At 51.6% G+C, this 18,584-nt stretch overlaps 1 protein-coding gene and 1 non-coding gene across 2 annotated transcripts in view; both read left to right on the top strand.

Annotated features, from left to right (window-relative positions):
- The first annotated feature begins 216 nt into the window (after nt 1-216).
- PITPNA (phosphatidylinositol transfer protein alpha) overlaps nt 217-18,584 on the top strand; it is a 36,351-nt gene continuing 17,983 nt past the window's right edge. Inside the window, exons 1-6 of the mRNA XM_043903338.1 lie at nt 217-482; nt 4,296-4,326; nt 8,834-8,979; nt 12,198-12,289; nt 17,012-17,019; nt 18,105-18,179. Coding sequence (XP_043759273.1) covers nt 463-482; nt 4,296-4,326; nt 8,834-8,979; nt 12,198-12,289; nt 17,012-17,019; nt 18,105-18,179 — 372 coding nt within the window. The 5' untranslated portion in view covers nt 217-462. The remainder of the gene's footprint in view (nt 483-4,295; nt 4,327-8,833; nt 8,980-12,197; nt 12,290-17,011; nt 17,020-18,104; nt 18,180-18,584) is intronic.
- On the top strand, nt 14,869-14,969 carry LOC122695839. Its single transcript, XR_006341587.1, has one exon. It is a non-coding gene; the product is annotated as a U6 spliceosomal RNA (small nuclear RNA).

Genomic DNA, 18,584 nt, shown 5'->3' with positions numbered 1-18,584 from the left:
TTCTGCCTGCAGATAAACAGGGACCCTAGGACCCTGCGGGACACCTGGGTGTCGGCCCCGCCTACTGCTCGGGTCTGGCTTACGTGCGGACCCACTCGGGACGCGGAGGCCGCCGCCGCGGCCCACTTAAGGACGGGAGGGGGCGGACCCGAGAAGGCTCCGCCTCCGCGTGAGGTCAGCGCGCAGCGCGGCGCGTGACGCTCTGGTTGCCGCAGAGACGCCCCGCCCCCGCGCGGCGCTGCGGAACCGGAGCTCCGGGCGGCGTCGGCAGCGGCGCGGGAGGCTGCGAGGCCGGGGCGGCAGGAGCCGGCGCGGCGACCGCAGCGAGAGCGGTGGGGACAGAGCAGACCACGACGAAGGCGCACAGGCAGCCGGGCCGGGCCGGGCCACGGGGAGAGCGGCCGTCAGGAAGCGGGCGGGAGGCTGGACTGGCAGCAGGCAGCCGCCGAGCCGCGAAGCGACATGGTGCTGCTCAAGGAGTAGTGAGTGTCCAGCCGGCCGTGCGGAAGCGAGGAGGGAGGGAGTCGAGGATGACGACCAGGGAGGCTGATGGCCTGGAGGAGGGGATGCAGCGGCCGGACGGGGCCCGACGGCTTGGAGAGCGCTGGATGGGTTATTGGGCGGCCCAGCAGGGGCTGAGGGGACAGCCAGGGCCGGAGGTGGGCCGAACGGGGGGTAGAGAGGGAGGGATACAGCACCTGAGGTGGGGCCCAAGGGGCAGCGAGGGCCGAATAGGCCTGAGGGGAGGCTGAGGGGACAAAGAGGGCCAGGCAGGCCTGGGATGAGGTCAAGGGGACAGTGAGAGCGGGACAGAGCATGAGAAGGAATCGAGAGCGCTGGATGAGACGTGGGGTGGTCCTGGAGTGGAGACTGAGGGAGGAAAGGGCCATTCAGAGCTGCAGGAGTGGCAGAGAGGACCCCCGGCAGAGGGAGGAGTTGTCCGAGTGGCCCAGGAACAGTTAGACAAGGGCAGACAGGGCCAGGGGTGGGGAGGGATTTGGGCCAAAATACTGCCAAGGGGCACTGGGAGATCAGGTAAGACAGCTTCTGGAATGGAGTTGAGGTGATGGATGGAGTGTGGAGGGCCACCTGGGGTGTGAGGAGTGTTGCCTTAGGCATCAGGGCAAGGACTGTGTTAAGCAGACACAGGAAATGGACTAGGGAGTCCGGGCCAGGCAGAGTGACAAGGGAAGGGTATGAGGAGATAGCAGGGGACTGGCTGTGTGACATGTGTCTTCAGTGCTGGACACAGGAGGAAGTATTCAAGGAAAAAGGATGGTTGCTTAGGACTTAGGGACACTAGGGTGAGGAGTCCAGAAAATATTGGTCAGGGGCCGAAGTGAGAGGATTATGATGATGGAGCAGGCCAGGGTGTTAGGGAGGAAGACAGTTTGGAAAAAGTATGATTGTGAGTAAATATACATGTTGTTAGAGTTGGGGTGGGGGTGGCCAGGGCCAGCCTGTGTCTAGAGGGTTCTCAGTCTTGGTACAAAGAGATGGGGAAATTGCTGTGACAAATTGGTATTTGTCATCAAGCCATTGACTGAGGAAAACCGGTGAAGAGTGAGGGAGTTTCTGAGTAGTGAGGGTGGGTTGGGGTGGTGGGAGTGACTTCTGGTAGGAGTTGCAGGGAGATGGGCTTGCTTGTGAAATCCAGGGGACTGGATGACAGGTGGGGATGTCTGGATTGCTACATCTTTCAAATATGAAGCGATCCGTTCCAGAAGTTCGTGGTTCCAAGTAAACATCTTAGGACTTTTCTTTTTCCCTTCTTCTTCCAAGAGGAGAGACTGGGGACAGGGGGATGGCGGGGAGAGGGGAGATTGGATGTATACGTGCAGAACTTTCAGGGAGACCATACTTCCTGGAGGGGAGGACAAGTGGACAGCATTGAGCCAGAAGCCCAGGAAGTCAGGAAGTGGGAGGTGTCCGGAAGTGGGAGATGTTGGGGTCGAGAGCAACTGGTGGACCTCACTTGGTAGCCAGGCAGGTGTGCTGAGAGCTGTTTCATTTTGTCAGTGAAAGGACTTTGCCCCCTTCTAGCTAGCCTGCTCCTTGGAGGTGTTTAGGATGTTTAGGACATAGTGTGGAGTTTTGGATAGCAAAGGGAAGAGACCCAGGTGTCATCGCAGCTTGACACCTCGTCTGAAGAGCGTTATTTCAAAGTCCCTCCACTGTGTTACTTGACATCCAATCTGATGCTGATTGAGCCAGAGAGCAGAGTTTTGTGTGGTGAGAAGGTAGAATCTTGCTTGGGAAGCCAGCAAGAGGAGGGTCGGGTGCACTTTGAATTTTAATCTTGACTGTCCAGATGACAGACTTTTCCCACTGTCCTGATTCTTTTGTCTATTCCCAGTTGAATCCTAGCATCTGTAGAAACCTGTAGTTTTTGTGCAGACGGTCAGGTAGGGAAGGGAAGGGACCTTCAGAAGAGATCTGAGTGAATTTTGAAGAGAGAACCTCCCCTCTCAGTCTTTGTTCTCCTCCCCTTGAAGCCTGCCAGGGAAAGGTCCAAGGAGCCAGGGATACAGAGCCTGCCTGGCATCTGCATTTCCTTCCTGCTCAACTTGTGCCCTGAGTGTGTTCGGGCATGTGTGTGTATGTGTGTGCATCCCTGGGTGGGGGGCCCCAGAGGGGGGCATCGGAGACGCTTGGCTGTGGCTGCAGCGCTGCAGCTCTGGAGAGACTGTGAGTGAAGGTCACACTGAAGTGAGCGAGGCTCCGGTCCCAGCCCCACACGGCCTCTGTGGCCCCATCCTTTGCAGTTGCACCCTATTGCTGCTGAAGTGGTTTTGCTCCCAGGGAGCCTGGGAGAAGCATCTGGGTGTGCCGCTGTCCTGTCACAGCGTCAGAGCATCCTGTCAGGAACTGACCGATGCAGGTCTCTTTCGGGTGGAGACTCAGTGCCCACCCAGCGACTGAAGGTTGTCCAACACTTCCTCTCGCAAAATTCTCCTTGATTTGATTTCTGCAAATTCTTGGATGTGATTTTTTTTTACCATTGTTCTTGAAGATAAAAGGTGTATTGTTTTCTAGGAAGTTTCTTCTGAGGGTGCAGAAATTGTGGCCTCCACGTTGGAAGTATTTCTCTGAGCCGTCAGCTCTCTCTGATGGGAGGAGAGCATTAGGGGCAGCTTCCAAAAACCTGCAGGGTTTACGTTATTTGAGTCATCCTAGGGGAGGAGAGTTAGCCGGCAGTAAAGACTTGGAACTCATGTTGTTTTTCCTGCTACTTTCCTGCTCTGTGCCTTGCCTTGACTGAGATGTTTTTCTCAGACCCCTCTGGGTGCCTCTTGCTGTCTGGGGACCTTTGCGGGACTAGAGAATAGTGAGCGGGCTATTTACCAGCCTGGAGCAAGGGTCGCGATTGGCAGAACCACGGCCCAGGAAGAAGAGCGGACACACAAGATGCAGGAGGCTCCAGGGGCTCCCAGCTAGGGTCTGGGAACGGAGAATCTGAGCTTGGGAGCTGGCTTGATTAGTAGGAATACAGCCAAGTGTTTTTGTCTCAACTCTCAGACCCCAGGGCTCTGACCTGGGGGTTGGCCATTGCTCTGCGTTACAAGTGCAAGCCACCCTCAGCAGGGCCCTGCCCCTCGCCCCTGTCTGTGTGTGTGGAGTTCTGCCCGGTCTGGGGCTTTGCTGGTCATGGCTTCTCCATCAGGTGATTGACTGGTGGTACCCCCAGCAAAACTGGTTGTCATGGAAATGGAGAAGAAGGAAAAGAAAGTGATGGGTTGGGGTGCCTTTGGACAGCTTCTAGAGGTCAGAATACGAGTTAGGTGTCCTCTCTTGGTGGCTTTGTGGTAATGGCTTGTAGTATCTGGCCCTGAGATGGTTGGTGTGTGCTCTTAGGGTGATTAATGCTCCAAGAGCTTGGCCTCTTCCTAACTTTTCATGTTGAGGGCTGCTGTTGGGAGGTGGGGTCCCCAGAGATGTCAGTTTCCAGGGCCTGCTTGTTTGGGCCTGAATCCCCGTCTCGACTTCAGAGTGCCCAGGGGTGGGTCCTCCTGTGTTACCTTCCTGTGTTGTTGGGGAAGGTATTTGTCGGGGAGAGGGAGGAGAAGACAGCTCCAAACATGAGCCAGAGGCCTAGGAAGTACCTGGTAAGGGGATGGGTGTGCGCTAGATCACAGGTTTCTGAGTGGGACCAGGGTCCCAGCCTTGAAGCACTCAGGAGGCCGTTCTCTGCTGGGGTTCTGACAGTGAGGGCAGTGTCACAGGCAGCACCACATCCTGTTCAGAACCATGCTTTCAGAGCCCCAGACTGACCCTCTTTTTTCCCTCTCTTGCAGTCGAGTCATCCTACCTGTGTCTGTCGAGGAGGTAAGTCCTTTTTCCTCTTTTTATCCAGAGTTGGAGATGCTTGCTTGTGACCCTCAGCTCAGCTGGGCTCCAGGCAGCCCACACTAGTATCTTCGCCTGGTTTTCGTGTTTGTCCTAGCATAGAGATAATCAGTACTCAGTGTGAATTTTCCTGGTGCGATTTTCAGTTACGGGAAGGCACTTCATGTATCTGACCAACTGTGTGTGACCTGCCTCAAGCTGTTGGCCAGCAAGATAACCGTGGATAGACACAAAACCAGCCCCCACCCCACCCCCCCAACCTGCTGGAACTCTGCCCGTTTGAGGACATGTTACTGAGGAGATTAAGGACGTGCATTTCTGAGACCTCCGTTACTTGACAGGGAGGCATGCCTGGCCCTCTCTGCTTGTGCAGCAAACCAGCAGGGCTGAAACCTCCGAGGCCCTTCCTCGCTACACTTAGGTGACTGCTAGGAAGGCTGAGGCCAGAACCCTCCTTTTACGGAGGGCAGGGAATGACAAATGGGCTTGGCTTGGCCTCTGTCCTTTTATGGTTCTTGGGCCCGACGTCCCCGTGAATTGCGATCTGGCAGGATTGACCACACGAAGGTTCATAGGCCGAGCTGACTCAGAGTCGGTCTCTGGAACAGCAGAACACTGCCCCGGAGCCTCCCTCGTCCCGCCCTTCCTCTGAACTTCCTTCATGCTCCTCTCCCAGCTCAGTCTTGTTCTTTGATCCCTTCAGAACCGACAGAGCCCCCAGCTTCCAGCTAAGCTAAACTTTGGGTGAAGCTGCTCAGCCACGGTGCTGCCCTCAGTCACTCTTTCCTGCAGTGTCAGCTCCCTTGAGCACTTCCACTCGATTCCACATATGAAACGGTCCTTTGCAAATTGAGATCAGGCCAACAGAGCCCGCAGCACACTTGAGATGAGAGGGAGGGTGGGCAGGCATCGGCCCCGCCCCGGGGTGGGCTGCATCTCCGTGTTGAGAGCTATAGAGACCTGGGGGAGGGGTCAGGGGTGGACCTCGGACAGGACAGGGGAGTTCTGGGAGAGGGGGATAAGAGAAATGAGACTTGAGAGGCTGGGCGAGGGGATGGCTGGGTGGATGCTGTGACCCCTGAGATGTACTGGGGGCCTGGGAATCACGTGCTTGGGCTGACAGCTGTTGGCTTGGTGGGGGGGGCGGTCCCTGCTAACCCATCTCCTTTGGGGTCCTTGGTCTCTTTATAAAAAATAGCAAGTGATGATTTTCCAAACCAGGAGACCAGGCAAGAAGGCCCAGCATGTCACTTGCCCTGAAACTCTGCCCTTGGGGGTCCAATGACTCCCTCTCTGCTGTACGGCAAGGTCCCACACCCCAGTGAGGCACATGTGCCCCCGGGAATTCAGAAGCACCTCCAAGTGGCGTTCAAGGGTGAAACGGATCTCTTCTCCCAGGGAGTGTCTCGATTTTAATGACAAGTGTTAGTGTCTGAGCGAGGTGGCAGATGCAGGAGGGCCGGCACTTGTCCGGGGCAGCTCTGGGCCGATTGCTCATGCTGGGGCCACGAAGGGCGGGAAAGGGGAAGATACCTTGAGAGCGTCTGCAGCTGGTGGTTTTCAGTTTGCAATGGCTTTTTTTTTTTTTTTTGGAGCCTTGAGGAAGTGGTGAGGTGGGGTGAACCAAGCCTGAAAGCAGAAGCTTGGGAAGTAAGCACAGGTTGGGATTCATCTGTAAGCCTGGTGATGGTCAACCCGTTCCCAGCCAGAAACCACTGATGAGGAAGCGGTGCTTGGCCTGTGTCGGTTGAAGCAGGAGCCGCTCTTTGGCTGACTGAACCTTAGTTCCAGAAGATCAGAAAATCTTGAGTGGGGAAGCCCTAGACGAAATAAGTAATGACCAGCCTTCTCAGAGTCTTTATCGATAACCCATCCTGACTGGAAACAGCCCAGTGTCGTGTGGCAGTTGGATTCACTTCCCAGTTGGAGGCCCTTGGAGCTTTATCATTTTGGAAGGGGAAGAGAAGAGAGAAGACCCTGTCTTCATGACCACCCCGATGGCTTGAGTCAATGTTTGGGGGTGAAATTGGCTGTGGCTGGCCAGAGCCTTTGGCCTAACACTGGGCAGGGTTTCTAGAAGTTCCGCAGCAGAGCCAGAGAGCCCTGGCCCTTTAACGTGCTGTATCCACCCCTGGTCTCTTACTCAGTCCAGCCTGCCTTTTCCCCCTCCTGTGGATAGGGCTTTTTTACTTCTCTTCCAGAGATGCACGGTACCAGGCCCCTTTAGTACCTGGCTTGGCAGAGCCATGGGGGTGGGACCAACAGCTGCACTGTTCTTCACGACATGTTTCAGGCCCACCCACTACGTCTTCCCGGGCTCCCACTTCCAGATTGCCAGCCTGGTGGGGCCTCTGTGTTCCTTAGTTCTTGGGAGCAAAGGAGCAGCTCTCCAGGGCAGGGAGCACCCTTCTGGGCCAGAGGAGGCTGCAGTCCTGGTCTCCCCAAGGCTCTTTATCTGATTTAACGTTCTGGCCCCGAGCCCCCACCTCTATGCCATCAGAGTCTGGCTGCTTTCTGTTTTCGCAGGGTGCGGAGCCCCATTGCCAAAGGGAACCCTCTGACATGAAAAGTGTCCCTCACTGGTGGCTTGTGGAGGCCAGTCTTGCTCACCCCTTTGGATTAACAAAACCGCCTTCACATGTCTCATTGGGATTAAAGGATCAGAATATCAAGAGAGATTAAAAGGGAAAGATGCCAGCCCCGCACACTGATCCTCTTAGAGCCTGCCCTCTGATTCCTGCAGCTAAAGAGGAACCAAATGAAGGGGATTAGTCAATGCGCGGGCCCCTCCCCAAGCAGCACCACCAGCCTGCAACCCAGTCCCCTCCACCAGGCCCTTTCCCCGGCCTGCCCTTTAGGATTGCTGAGTCAGTGGTTAGATGTTCTCATGACTCTTCTCTGAAACAGACTCACTGCTGCTTCTTAGGATCCCCTGGCTCAGCCAAACCCTGACCCACTTGCTAGGGGTTTTCATGGATGCCTCTATTAGGGGTTGGACTTGGAAAGGCACCGGGACAGCCTGGGGTTCCCTGGGGGCATTGAGGCAGCCCTGATGTAACTGTGGAGTAGCAAGGTCAAGGGGACTGGCTCTCACCCAGACGTGCCTCTTCACGGGATCAACTGAGCCTTGCTGGTTTGCTTGGGTCTTTCCTTGGCACCTTGTACTATGTCTTTGCTTTGGAAGGTAGGTTCTTCCAGCCTCGCGGTGAACAGGACTTGTCCTGGCGTGCTGCTTCACCTTGCAGGTTTTGCCCAGAAACATCCCTGCGGAGCTCGGGAGGCTGCCGGCTAGAGCGGCCTTCCAAGGCTGAGGTGGAGTGGGGGAAGCCGCACTGCTCCTTGCTGCTGCAGGCAGGAGCTTCCGCAGCAGCTGCCCAGAGACATGGCTTTTCTGCTTTAATCTCAAGGAGAGAAAGACTTTTGTCTTTCGCTCCCGGGAGTACCAGGAGCTTGGGGAGGGGCTGTGGAGGGGTGAGGGAAACCTCGATCCCCACCTCTCCCCCGAACTGTAATCAAGTACCTTTTTCTCTTTTCCTCATACTCCCTAAACTGTTGTGGCTCATGGCATTGGCCATAACAGGGAAGAGGCATCCTTTGGTATAGATGTACCTTTTTGCTTTAACAGCTGCTGTTTATTCTCTTCTTATCTTGTTTTCCCCTCTAAACAGAAGGGCCATCCTTGGGCACTGCCCAGGTCATTGGCCCTCATACTGTGTTGTCCTGAGGGGATCAGAGGAGGCCAGGAATCTTGACTGGTGACTTGATAGTGTGGCATGTGACCCAAATAAAGGAAAACTAGGCTTTGGCCACCTAGTAAGTGCCAATGTAGAGGGTGCATCTGGCCAGCACCATGGGATAGGAATCTGTGCTATGGAATACGAGAAGCAGGGCACTTGCTTCAGCCCCACCAGGAATCAGGAAAGCATCAGGAGATTTGGTTGCCTGCAAGACTTCTCCCTGAGGTGCTGGCAGGGGAGGAGGGGCCCAATGCTGAAGCAGAAGCAAAAAGATGAGCCCATGTTACAGCAGGGGTTGTGGATTTCACGGAGCATTGGGTGCGTTTGTTTACAGAAAGTCACGTCTGTTAAGGTGGATGGGATAAAGAGACTTCTAGCAACCAGCCCGATCTTGTTTGGGGATCTGGGACTGGAGTCAGGGACAGAGCAAAAACTACCTTGGATTCTATAATCTATTTTCTGGATAGTGGTGTGAAAACTATATTCACCTGCCTCCTTAAACCTTGCAGGAGGATGTGAAAAAGGGAAGGACGAAATTAGACACCTCTGACGGCTAAAGGAAGGCCACAGAGCGGCGTTGTTAGCGGTTCCAGGGGGATTTGGGCCAGGCCACGTTAGGACCTGCGGGATGAGCCCCCGGATTCAGGGGTCCCAGAGCCATCTCACTGGACAGCTCCCACAGTGGGACTGTGTGCAACCCTCGAGAATATTCTGTGTTGGCAGTAATTCCCCTCTCTGTGTTCCTTCAGTATCAAGTAGGGCAGCTGTATTCTGTGGCTGAGGCCAGCAAAAATGAAACGGGTGGTGGTGAAGGCGTGGAGGTCCTGGTGAACGAACCGTATGAGAAGGACGGCGAGAAAGGCCAATACACGCACAAGATCTACCACTTACAGAGGTAGGTGCCCCGCAGCAGAGTCAGGGTGGCGGCCCGCTGTCAGAGTGCCGACAGTAGCTCATTGCAGGTGTTTCTCAGGTTAAGCCGGTCACTCAAGTTGCTTCACCTGCGACAGTGGGTAGAGGTGGTTCTTCTTTGCTCTTTTTAAAGGCTGTTCTGTTTGTTTCTAAAGTATTACTTGCCCCACCAGTCTCCTAGTCCCCAGAAGTGATAGTGCTTATCTTCTTATGGGCCCTTTCAGTGTCTGTGAGTACAAAAGAGTGTGTGTGTGTCTATGTGTGTGTAAGTGGGTGTTCATTTCCTTTATTGTTATGTTATCTGACAGATGCAATCTCTTCTTTCTTTTCTTATCATGGCTGTTTTGCTGTCAGCATATTTGGCCTCTTTTAAAGCACATGCAGTCTGAACAGACGTGCTGGCAGTGGTTTCACCAGTCTTGAAGTATATTTACCGTTATTTCCACGTGTTCACAGGCAGTCCTCCACTAAAACTCCTTCTGCACAGATCCTTTGATGTGTTAAATGTGTGTAAATCTATAATAAATGTGCCTAAAAGTAAAATTGTGGCTTCAGATAGTATTTTAAATTCTGATGTTATGAAATCGGGTCCTGGAGAAATTTTTGGTACCTCTCTTTAGTCTAAAACCATTAAGTGTTTAAAAGTATGGCACAGACTGATTTGGGTACCAGAATCCGTTGCAAATCACACAATTGCTGAATCCCTAACCAAGACAGTAATATTTCAGTAAACTGGCCCAAAGAACATTGAAAGTCATAGTAAACATGGACCAGCTCAAGAGGATGTTGAATCAAGCTTGTTTTAGAAACGACCTAGTACTGGAAAAAATAAGCCTTCAATTTCTTTTTATAGTTGTGGTAAGATGTACACAACACAAAATTCACTGTTTTTACCATTTTTAAGTTAAGTGGCATTAAGTATGTTTGCATGGCTGTGCAACATAGACCTGAACCTTAATCTCTAGTCCATTCAACTGAACAAAACAGTTCAATTTTCATTTGGTAAAACTGCTAATTGAAGTCTGCTCTAGGGATGTAGAAGCGCCAGCCCAGGGGGTGGTCCACAGTTCTGTGAGTGCCAGAGCGTGGACAGCAGCGCTGAAGTGGGGAGAAAATCTCACCACGATCCCATTTCCTTGGCATTGTGCTCTTTTCCCTCTATGCCTCCCCTTTGACCTTTGAGCTGACTGCCCACCCATTCTTTCTGAGCCATTGATGAGAGTCAGGCTCAGGACAAACCTTCCTTGTAGTGCATTTGTATTGGGTTGGCCAAAAAGTTCACTGGAGTTTTTCCATAAGATGCTGCAGAAATACCCAACAAACTTTTTGGCCAGCCCAACAATTTTTAATGGGAACTTTGAAAAGAGATAGTGAGGCTGGTAGCAGGGGCCAGTTGATTCCTGAAGACTCAGTCGAGGAGGGTCTACATGTAGAGGGTAGGCCCTGTCTCACCCTCTTCCTTATGGAGAGGATAGAAGTTTTGGACCTACCTACCACTAGTCTTTTTATTGGGTATGCCATGCAGCTTGTGGAGAGTTAGTCCCCCAACCAGGGATTGAACCCAGGTCCACAGCAATGAAAGCGCACGTCCTAACCACTTCACCACCAGGGAATTCCCTCCCCACCACAACTGTTAACCACAAGACACCCAACTGCTGAAAAAGAAAACTAAAACCAAACCAACAGTGCTGTATGCCATGGCCACCTCTCCTCATGAGGACCAAAGCCTTCCTATCAGCTGTTAGTTTTCCCAATCAGAAACCACGGGTTCACCACACCCTCTTCCTTCTTCATCATATCACATCAAGTCCTTTTGGGTCCATGTCCTTGGTTATCGCCAGTGTTTCTCTTTCCTTCCAGTCTCTCGTCTGGATTACTTACCACTTGTCCACACAGCTCCGAGTATTCTGTCCAGATCTGTTGCTCCCCAGCTTTAAAGCTATAGATGGCCCTTTGCCCCCGGGACAAAGTCCATCCTCTGTGGTGTAGATGCAAGATCTCCTGTGACTCAGCCTCTGCTTGTTCTCCCGTGTTCCCCACCTCATGCCTTACGCCAGTTACTCTGAACTTCTCTGTCTTCCCCCAGCTTTTCCCGTCCCACCCCCGGCCTCTTGTCTAGCTCAGGCCTACCCACGCGCTACTCTGTTTTCACGTAAACCTTTCCCTGGGGAACCTCCCCATTCATGTGTTCTCACAGTGCGCTGCCTGAGGACAGGGGCCACGTCTGTGTGATTTGTGCGTGTACCGGTGCCTGGCACACATGGATGCCTGAAAGAGTGTGGCTGTGAGTGAGCGGGTCTCAGTGGGCTGCTCTCTGCGTTCGAAGTTTGCTCTTTCCTGGGGGTAGCTCGTTTTTCGTAGGCCTCAGGCACCAAAGCTGATGAGGTTATTGGCACCTGCTAAACTACATAGATTACCAGTTAAAAACTAAAGTAGAGAAGGATTTCCCTGGTGGACCAGTGGCTAAAACTCCACACTCCCAGTGCAAGGGGCCCAGGTTCAGTCCCTGAACCTGGAAACTAGATCCCCATGCCACAACTAAGATTCAACGCAGCCAAATAAATAACTATTTTTTAAAAACCAAAAACACTAAGGCAGAAGAATATACATACCTTAAAAAAAAATAAAAATAAAAAGTGCTAAAAAAAAAAAAGTGCTCATACTTTTTATACCTGCTGTTCTGTAACCTGAGATAAGAATTGAGTAGAAGAAACTCTTTTGTCCTGAGAGGCAGATGGCCCTGGGGCCCTCCTGGCCACCCAGAACTGACCCCAGCATATCAGATCACCTTGGATCCCCTATTCCAAGTCAGTCAGCCAGTCCCTCTGGTCCAGTCTCAGAGACATCTCGTCCTTGCAGGGTGTAGTGCCGTGCCCTGGGCCCAGTGAGCTCTGGAAGGGTGTGTAACGATAGCGTAGGGACTGATGAGCCACAGCAGGTAGCCCGGGGCCTCACCCGCTGTGCTGTTTCTGGCAGGTCATGGGGCAGGTTGCAGGTGCACGTTAGTAGCCGGCGGAGCTGGGGTGTCGGGCTCTGACCGCTGGCTCTTTGCAACCAGAGTAACCTGCTGGTCTCATGAGAACTTGAGTGTCAGCTCCCCAGTGAAGAGCCTGGAAGTGTGACCTGGAAGGTGTGCCACAGAAACACACTGTCTTCTAACTCTCTCCCCCGTTTCTCTTCGTAACCCTTTTCTCACTACAGCAAAGTGCCCACGTTTGTTCGAATGCTGGCCCCAGAGGGAGCCCTGAATATACATGAAAAAGCATGGAATGCCTACCCTTACTGCAGGACTGGTGAGTGCAGACCCACCGTGGTGGAGGGTGTGCTCAAGTAGGCCCCGGGTGGCAGTGCGTTGGGGTTTTGTCTCCCGCCCTCATTTTCCAGACTAAGCCAGTGGAAGGATGAGCTTGGGGTCTTTGTTCAGGCTGGTGGTGAGTGGCAGTGTTGTCTAGTGCGATTTGGCAGCCAGCTGGGTGGGAACCAGCAAGTAGCCCCAGCCCAATCTGGCACAGAACCAGTCCCTCCTATTTGGGGATGGTGTGATAATTTTTATTGTTTTTACTCATTACAAAAGTAATGTCCTCTGGGTAAGTTTTGGAGAATACGTACAAACATAAGAAAATAATCACCCATGATCCTTCTATTTTCTAGTCGCTGTTAACATTTTAGTGTCTTTCTAATCCTTTTTTAAAATGCTTTTATATACATAGATGTGTGTGTGTGTGTGTGTGTGTGTGTGTATATAAAGCCTCCAGATATGTTTTCCAGACAAATTTTGGGTCAAATTTTACTAATTATTAACTTGCCCGTTTTTACTCAGTAGATGGAGAACCTATTTCCTGTCACTACCTATAGTCTATTTTTAAAAATTGGTTAATGGTTGCACAGAATTCCATTGTTTGAATGTGCTAGGATCTTTTTACACCCCTCCCTTGTTGTTAGATGCTGAAATTTCCAGTTTTAATGGTATATATTCATGTTTGGCTTGAAAAGCAGCAATGAGGTTCAGGGACTCTTGAGAGAGGCAGTGCAGGACGTCCCTGGTGGTCCGGCGGTTAGCACTGCGTGCTTCCACGCAGCGGAAGGGTCATGGGCTCAATCCCTGATCGTAGGAACTAAGATCCCACATGCCATGTGGCCAAAAGATTTTTTTTTTTAAAAGAGAGAGGCAGTCATAAGAAAGAGCCTGTTAGGGTTACCTTCCTGCCTGGGGGAAGAACCAGACTTATACACCAGAAAACATAGCAAGGAAAACCTGATATTATTGGAGAAGTGTTAAAATAAGCCCAATGTGTGATGACAAAGGATTCAGAAACAGCTATCCCCCAAGTATGTTATGTAACACCTGCCCTCTGCACACCAGATTTGAGGAGGGGAGGACCAGCAAGAGGGAGATCACTGGCAAGAGCCATGAGTCAGCGCCTTCCACTCGACTGGCATGTTCTGTAGTTGAAGGTGGGAGTAGGAGTGGAAGGCTTCTCTTAATCTTCACTAATCTTGTCTCTGGATTTTCTATTCTAGACATTCTGGGATTCCCTTTGAGTAGTTCACACTCCTAGCTTTTCAAAATTCCTAAGTCTTGAGGGTTGTTTCGAAGTAGACCTCTTGGACAGCCCATGCTGTTACTGATGAATATCCTGGGTAGGGGGTCCCTCAAGGTCCCTAGAACTTGACTGTGAGTTAAGAGGATTTCCCTCCAGCCAGTCTGCATTTGTTGGTGAAGACAGTCTGGCTGTGGGGTCCTCCTGCCAGCCTCTGCTTACATGTACTTTGACACTTATCTGTCTCTTTTGTGGGGACCCAGCACTCCCTAGATTCTATCTGATGAGGAAAATCTGTGTGGTCCTCATCCTGTTGAGGGAATGACTGCCATCTAGAGACAGGGTCATTGCTGTCTGGTCATTGTTCATTCAAGAACCTTGTATCAGGAGATGCTCAGTCATTAGTGGGACCTGGCATGTGTAATGCTTAGTTTTATTGCTATAGCTGAAAATGCAAACATCGCTGTTCCCTAAGCATCAGACAGGAAGCTGTTCAATTCTTGGAAAAGAGGCACATGCACACTTTCTTAAAAGACACACAGTGTGCACCATGGCTGGGTGTGTCTGGTCTGGGGCCAAAGGTGAATTTTCCTGATGTCTCAGAGAGTTGCACTGAGCATGCATCATAAGAACCTTAGCCAACTTGGCATAAAGGAGGCAAACGGATAGTGTGGACTGCTGTGTGCCTGGGGCGGGGTTCTGGGTTCACAGCTTGTGCCCTCTGAGCCGCTCCTGTCCTCTGTGTAGTTCTGGGGAGAGTGAGCTACAGCTGACGGGCATTTTTCTAGACGCCTTATGTTTATTAGCATCTTGTTCTGATCCGTGGCCAAAAGAAGAAAAACTATCTCTAAATATCCCATGGTGAGGAGAGGCAGGGAGTGAGGGAGGGGAGGGTGGCTGCTTCAGTGGGAGCTGACTTTACATTCAGAACCTACCATCATGCAGTGTGAGTGTCTTGAATCTTAGATCTGTTCAGTTAGACATGGGTCTTTTAAAAAGAGCTCTGAACAAGGAAGGCTGTGTCCAGTTCCCGCTGGGGACTGGTGGGAGAAAGATTATTAGTTCAGAACTCTTAGGCTGGCCTAAGCAGATCAGAGTTTGAAGTGAGAGGGATAACGGAGTGTGGAGCGAAATTCCACATGCCTTTTGGAAGGTTCTGACCTTGTTCTGAGTAGAAGGAAGATGGATTTGCAATATTCTACTCATTCTCAGTTCTTTCTGTCCTCTTAACCTTATTTCTCTCTATTTCTTATCCCCCGATGCTCATGAGTTGGGACATGAGGAGAGGGTAAGATGGGCCTGGGCCTGTGAATGATAGCAGGAAGAGACACTTGCTTTTAGCAGCACATAGACTAAAACTGGAATGATTCCGAGTTTAGCATGGCCCCTGTGCAAGGATGACACGCAAATTCATGAAGCGCTCCATGAAAAAAGGAAAGAAAGTAGGAAGAGGGAAATAAATGTTTCTCCTTCTGTCTCTCCCTATAACCTTAACCCTGTCTGAGTACAGTCTCAATAAAGACAGTTTTGGGAGTATTTCTGTTTTTGGGATTTTTTTTTTTGCTATACCACACAGCATGTGGGATCTTAGTTCCCTGTCTTGGGGTTGAACCTATGCCCCTTGCCTTGGAAGCATGGGAAGGACCTTAGTGGTCTCATTGGAGAGCCCAGTTTTCCAACTGCAGAGAGTTTCCTGAGACTCTTCCAGGCTACCTAAGGTTGCAGTTTGAAGAAAAGAGAACTGTCTGAGTGCAGAGGTGTTTGGAAGCAGGGAGGCTGGAAAAGATTAGGGAGGATTGTCTGTTCATCCACGTTAGCATTAAAGGCCATTAAAGGGGGTCATCACCCTTGTACATTCACAGTTTGTCAGAACTGAGTGGATCTGCTTCTCAGGATCCTAGAAAGAGCTGATATCCAAAGACATCCCCCACCCCCACCCTCCCCGAAATGCCAAAATATTAAGTTATACTGAAATACAAAATGACTAATAAAACCAGATATTCCTGTTTGCCAAGCAGGACTCGCTTCCCTCATGGGCTCATCTGCTCAGGAAACCAAATTCCAGCCTGTAGTGGAGAACATCATCCACTTGCTTAAGTGATCAGACCCTCATGTCTATTGATGAGCACATTCCATCCCAGCAGAGGCCAAACTAGGAGAAGGCTGCTCGGGGAGCATAGACTCAGAATGAGGTGGTTTGTTGGAGAACCCTGGTGAAGTGTGTCATTAGACCAGGCCAGCCTGACACTCAGGGTGGGGCTCCTGCTCCCAGGACAGCGCCAGAGAACTGCTGCCAAGCTGGTCTCTTTGGCCTCACCCTCCATGGATATTACACCCATCATTTCCTTTTTTGTTAAACGAATAACAGGGCAGTTATTTCAATAAGCCTTTTAGTTATCATCTTGATCTGTTGCTTTCTTCCAAGTAACTTCCGTTGGATTCAGGGAGGTTACTGAGATCGTCTCTTGGGTAGTTTCTTTTTCTTTCTCTCCTTTCTTTTAAAAAAATTTTCCCTTTATTGATTTTACTGGAGTGTAGCTGATTTACAGTGTTGTGTTAGTTTCAGGTGTATGTACAGCATAATGATTCTGTTATACATTTACAGATACTCTTTCTTTTTCTGATTCTTTTCCCGTGTGTTATTACAGAATATTGAGGCATTCCCTGTGTTATACACTAGGGCCTTGTCAGTTATTCTTGGGTTGTTTCCATAGGAGGTGGATCTTATCCCTCATATTTCGACTTGTCCTCATCTCAGTCTCAGAGGTAACCTTAGTTTCAGGTTTGGAGTCAGGGAGCTTGACTGTTAGCCCCACATGCCGTCAGAGGGGGCAGTGGTGGCATCCATCCGAAACTGCATCAACTCCTAAGTTCAGAGAGTACAGAATGATCTGGGCTGTGGTCAGGAGGAGAGCTAGTCCGTTCCCCAGTGACATTAGAGCTGCCGTCATTTTCTCTGATAAATAATTGAACGGTGCTTTCCGAGGGGGTCTCATTACAATGAGCAGGAGTGTGGCGGGTGAGAGGTTTGGTTACAGCGACAGGAAGGATGCAGAGGGCAGATAGACAGCGCCTGGCCTACGGTGCCCTGCTCTGCCGCGGGAAGCAGGGGGCGGGCGGGAGGAGGGGGCACCAGGTGATGGTCTGACAGCAGAGCCATGGGTCTCAGTGCTTCAGCTCATCAGGGCTGCTCCCTGTCCTTGCCCAGCTGGGAAGAGTCCCGAGGAGCCAATAGTGGCATCCCTTTAATGAAATCCCATATTTGGTCTTCGGGGACTTGTGCATGAGTAAAACTCAGAGGTTGGTGCATTTGAGGTCCCAAATGCACTTGCTGGGACTTGGAGGGTGACCATGGTGTAAGCCCCAGGGAATGGAGAAGTCTTTGCTCCCATGGTCCCAGGGTGAGGGGTGGATATTTTATTCATCTTCATTAATCTTTTTCTCTCTTCTTTCCATGTCCTTGCTGTGGAGCAGTTATCACAGTAAGTATTTCTAGGGGGGTGGGGACTGTAGATGATTTGTAAGGAAGGAGAAAGAAAATGGAGCTGCCCTGGGGCCTCCTGGATTCTCCTGTCTTTGTCCTGGGTGGCCTTTGAGGCTTTTGAGGCTTCATCCTTTCAGTCCTGTTGAGGAACTTGTTAATTGGCACCGTCCCCTCCTGCTTGAAGCTGCATTGGCAGGTGGCTCTGTAGGTGCTTCAGTAGTCAGGACCATGGCATCCTAGCCCCAGGTCTCACATGTACGGAGTGACGCGTGGCTCTCTCCTGCTCGCCCCGGGCCAGGCCTCCTCAAGGCTGTACAGAAAGCTCCAGTGCCGCTGACCCGATCAGGGCGTTCCCATTTGGGCATCTGTTGACCCCAGTGAGCACTGATGCTAGGCAGAATCGTGACATCAGCCTGGCTTCTTCTCTCGGCCCAGCCCCTCTGTCAACGCCCCCTTCTGTCCTCCCTGCAGCATCCTCATCCAGGTAAACACAGGAAGTTTCGGGGAGCCTGATTCCCGCTGAGGAGTTAGGGGGTTAACGTGTTCCTCCTTTAGGTAGTTCCAGTTTTTTAAAAAGCACTAAGGGAAGAAGATGATAATTAGTATGAAGGCTTAAATGGCTGAGAACTTCAGGCCTCGCTGGCTGGTGGCGGGGGAAGGGGGGCAACACGTTTGGATGGCTAGGAAGCCTCCCTGTGCTCTTCCCACGCTGCCACTCAGCCTTTACACCCTGCACATGAGGTAAAAGGCAGAGATGCGTGGGTTAAGTGCATGAATTTTGAAGTCAGACAAAACTGAGTTTGAGGCCCCGGTCTGTGGTTACCTCTGTGGCCTTGGGAAGTCCCCTCTGAAGTTCACTTTCCTCAAATGTGAGGTGAGGGTGGTGTTAGCACAGCCCTCGCAGGCTGGGGTGAGGATTGAGTGAGGGAGCGCGCGCCTGGCATACTGTGGGCTCCCGGGACAGTGAGCTGTTAGTACAAGGCAGAGGCTGGGGCCTCTTGTCTTCCCGGAGCGGGTGGTGAGGGGTGGTTACTCTCCAACTTTGAGCCTAGTGACTGTAAGGTGTCTTTCCCCCTCCCACAGAATGAGTACATGAAAGAAGACTTTCTGATTAAAATTGAAACCTGGCACAAACCTGATCTTGGGGCCCTGGAGAACGTAAGTAGCACTTCCCAAGATCCCCGAGGACTTCCAGGCCTCAGGATGGTACTGAGGCTCTATCCCTGCCAAGGGCTCTTCACCGTGGTCCCCTTTTTCTTGGCCAGGAAGCTCGCAGCCTGTGCCTGGATCTGTCCTGCCAGCATGGGATTGCTCTGTCTCTAATTTGGGAAATATGATCTCCAAGATGCTTTCAAGGACCTGCTAGTGCTGGGATTGGTCTAAAATGCAACTCCTGGCACAGAAGAGCTGAATTTTTATAACATCAAAATGAGCGAATCCCCCGACCATCCAGTGGTTAGGACTCGGCACTTTCACTGCCTGGGCCTGGGTTCAGTCCCTGGTCAGGGAACTAAGATCCCACAAGCCACATTGTGCAGTGCCCCCCCCAGCACCCCTGAAAAA

Source organism: Cervus elaphus, chromosome 5, assembly GCF_910594005.1.
Source record: "Cervus elaphus chromosome 5, mCerEla1.1, whole genome shotgun sequence".
Classification (NCBI taxonomy): domain Eukaryota; kingdom Metazoa; phylum Chordata; class Mammalia; order Artiodactyla; family Cervidae; genus Cervus; species Cervus elaphus.
The sequence above is the reverse complement of the archived record's forward strand: the minus strand, read 5'-3'. Positions and strand labels throughout refer to the sequence as shown.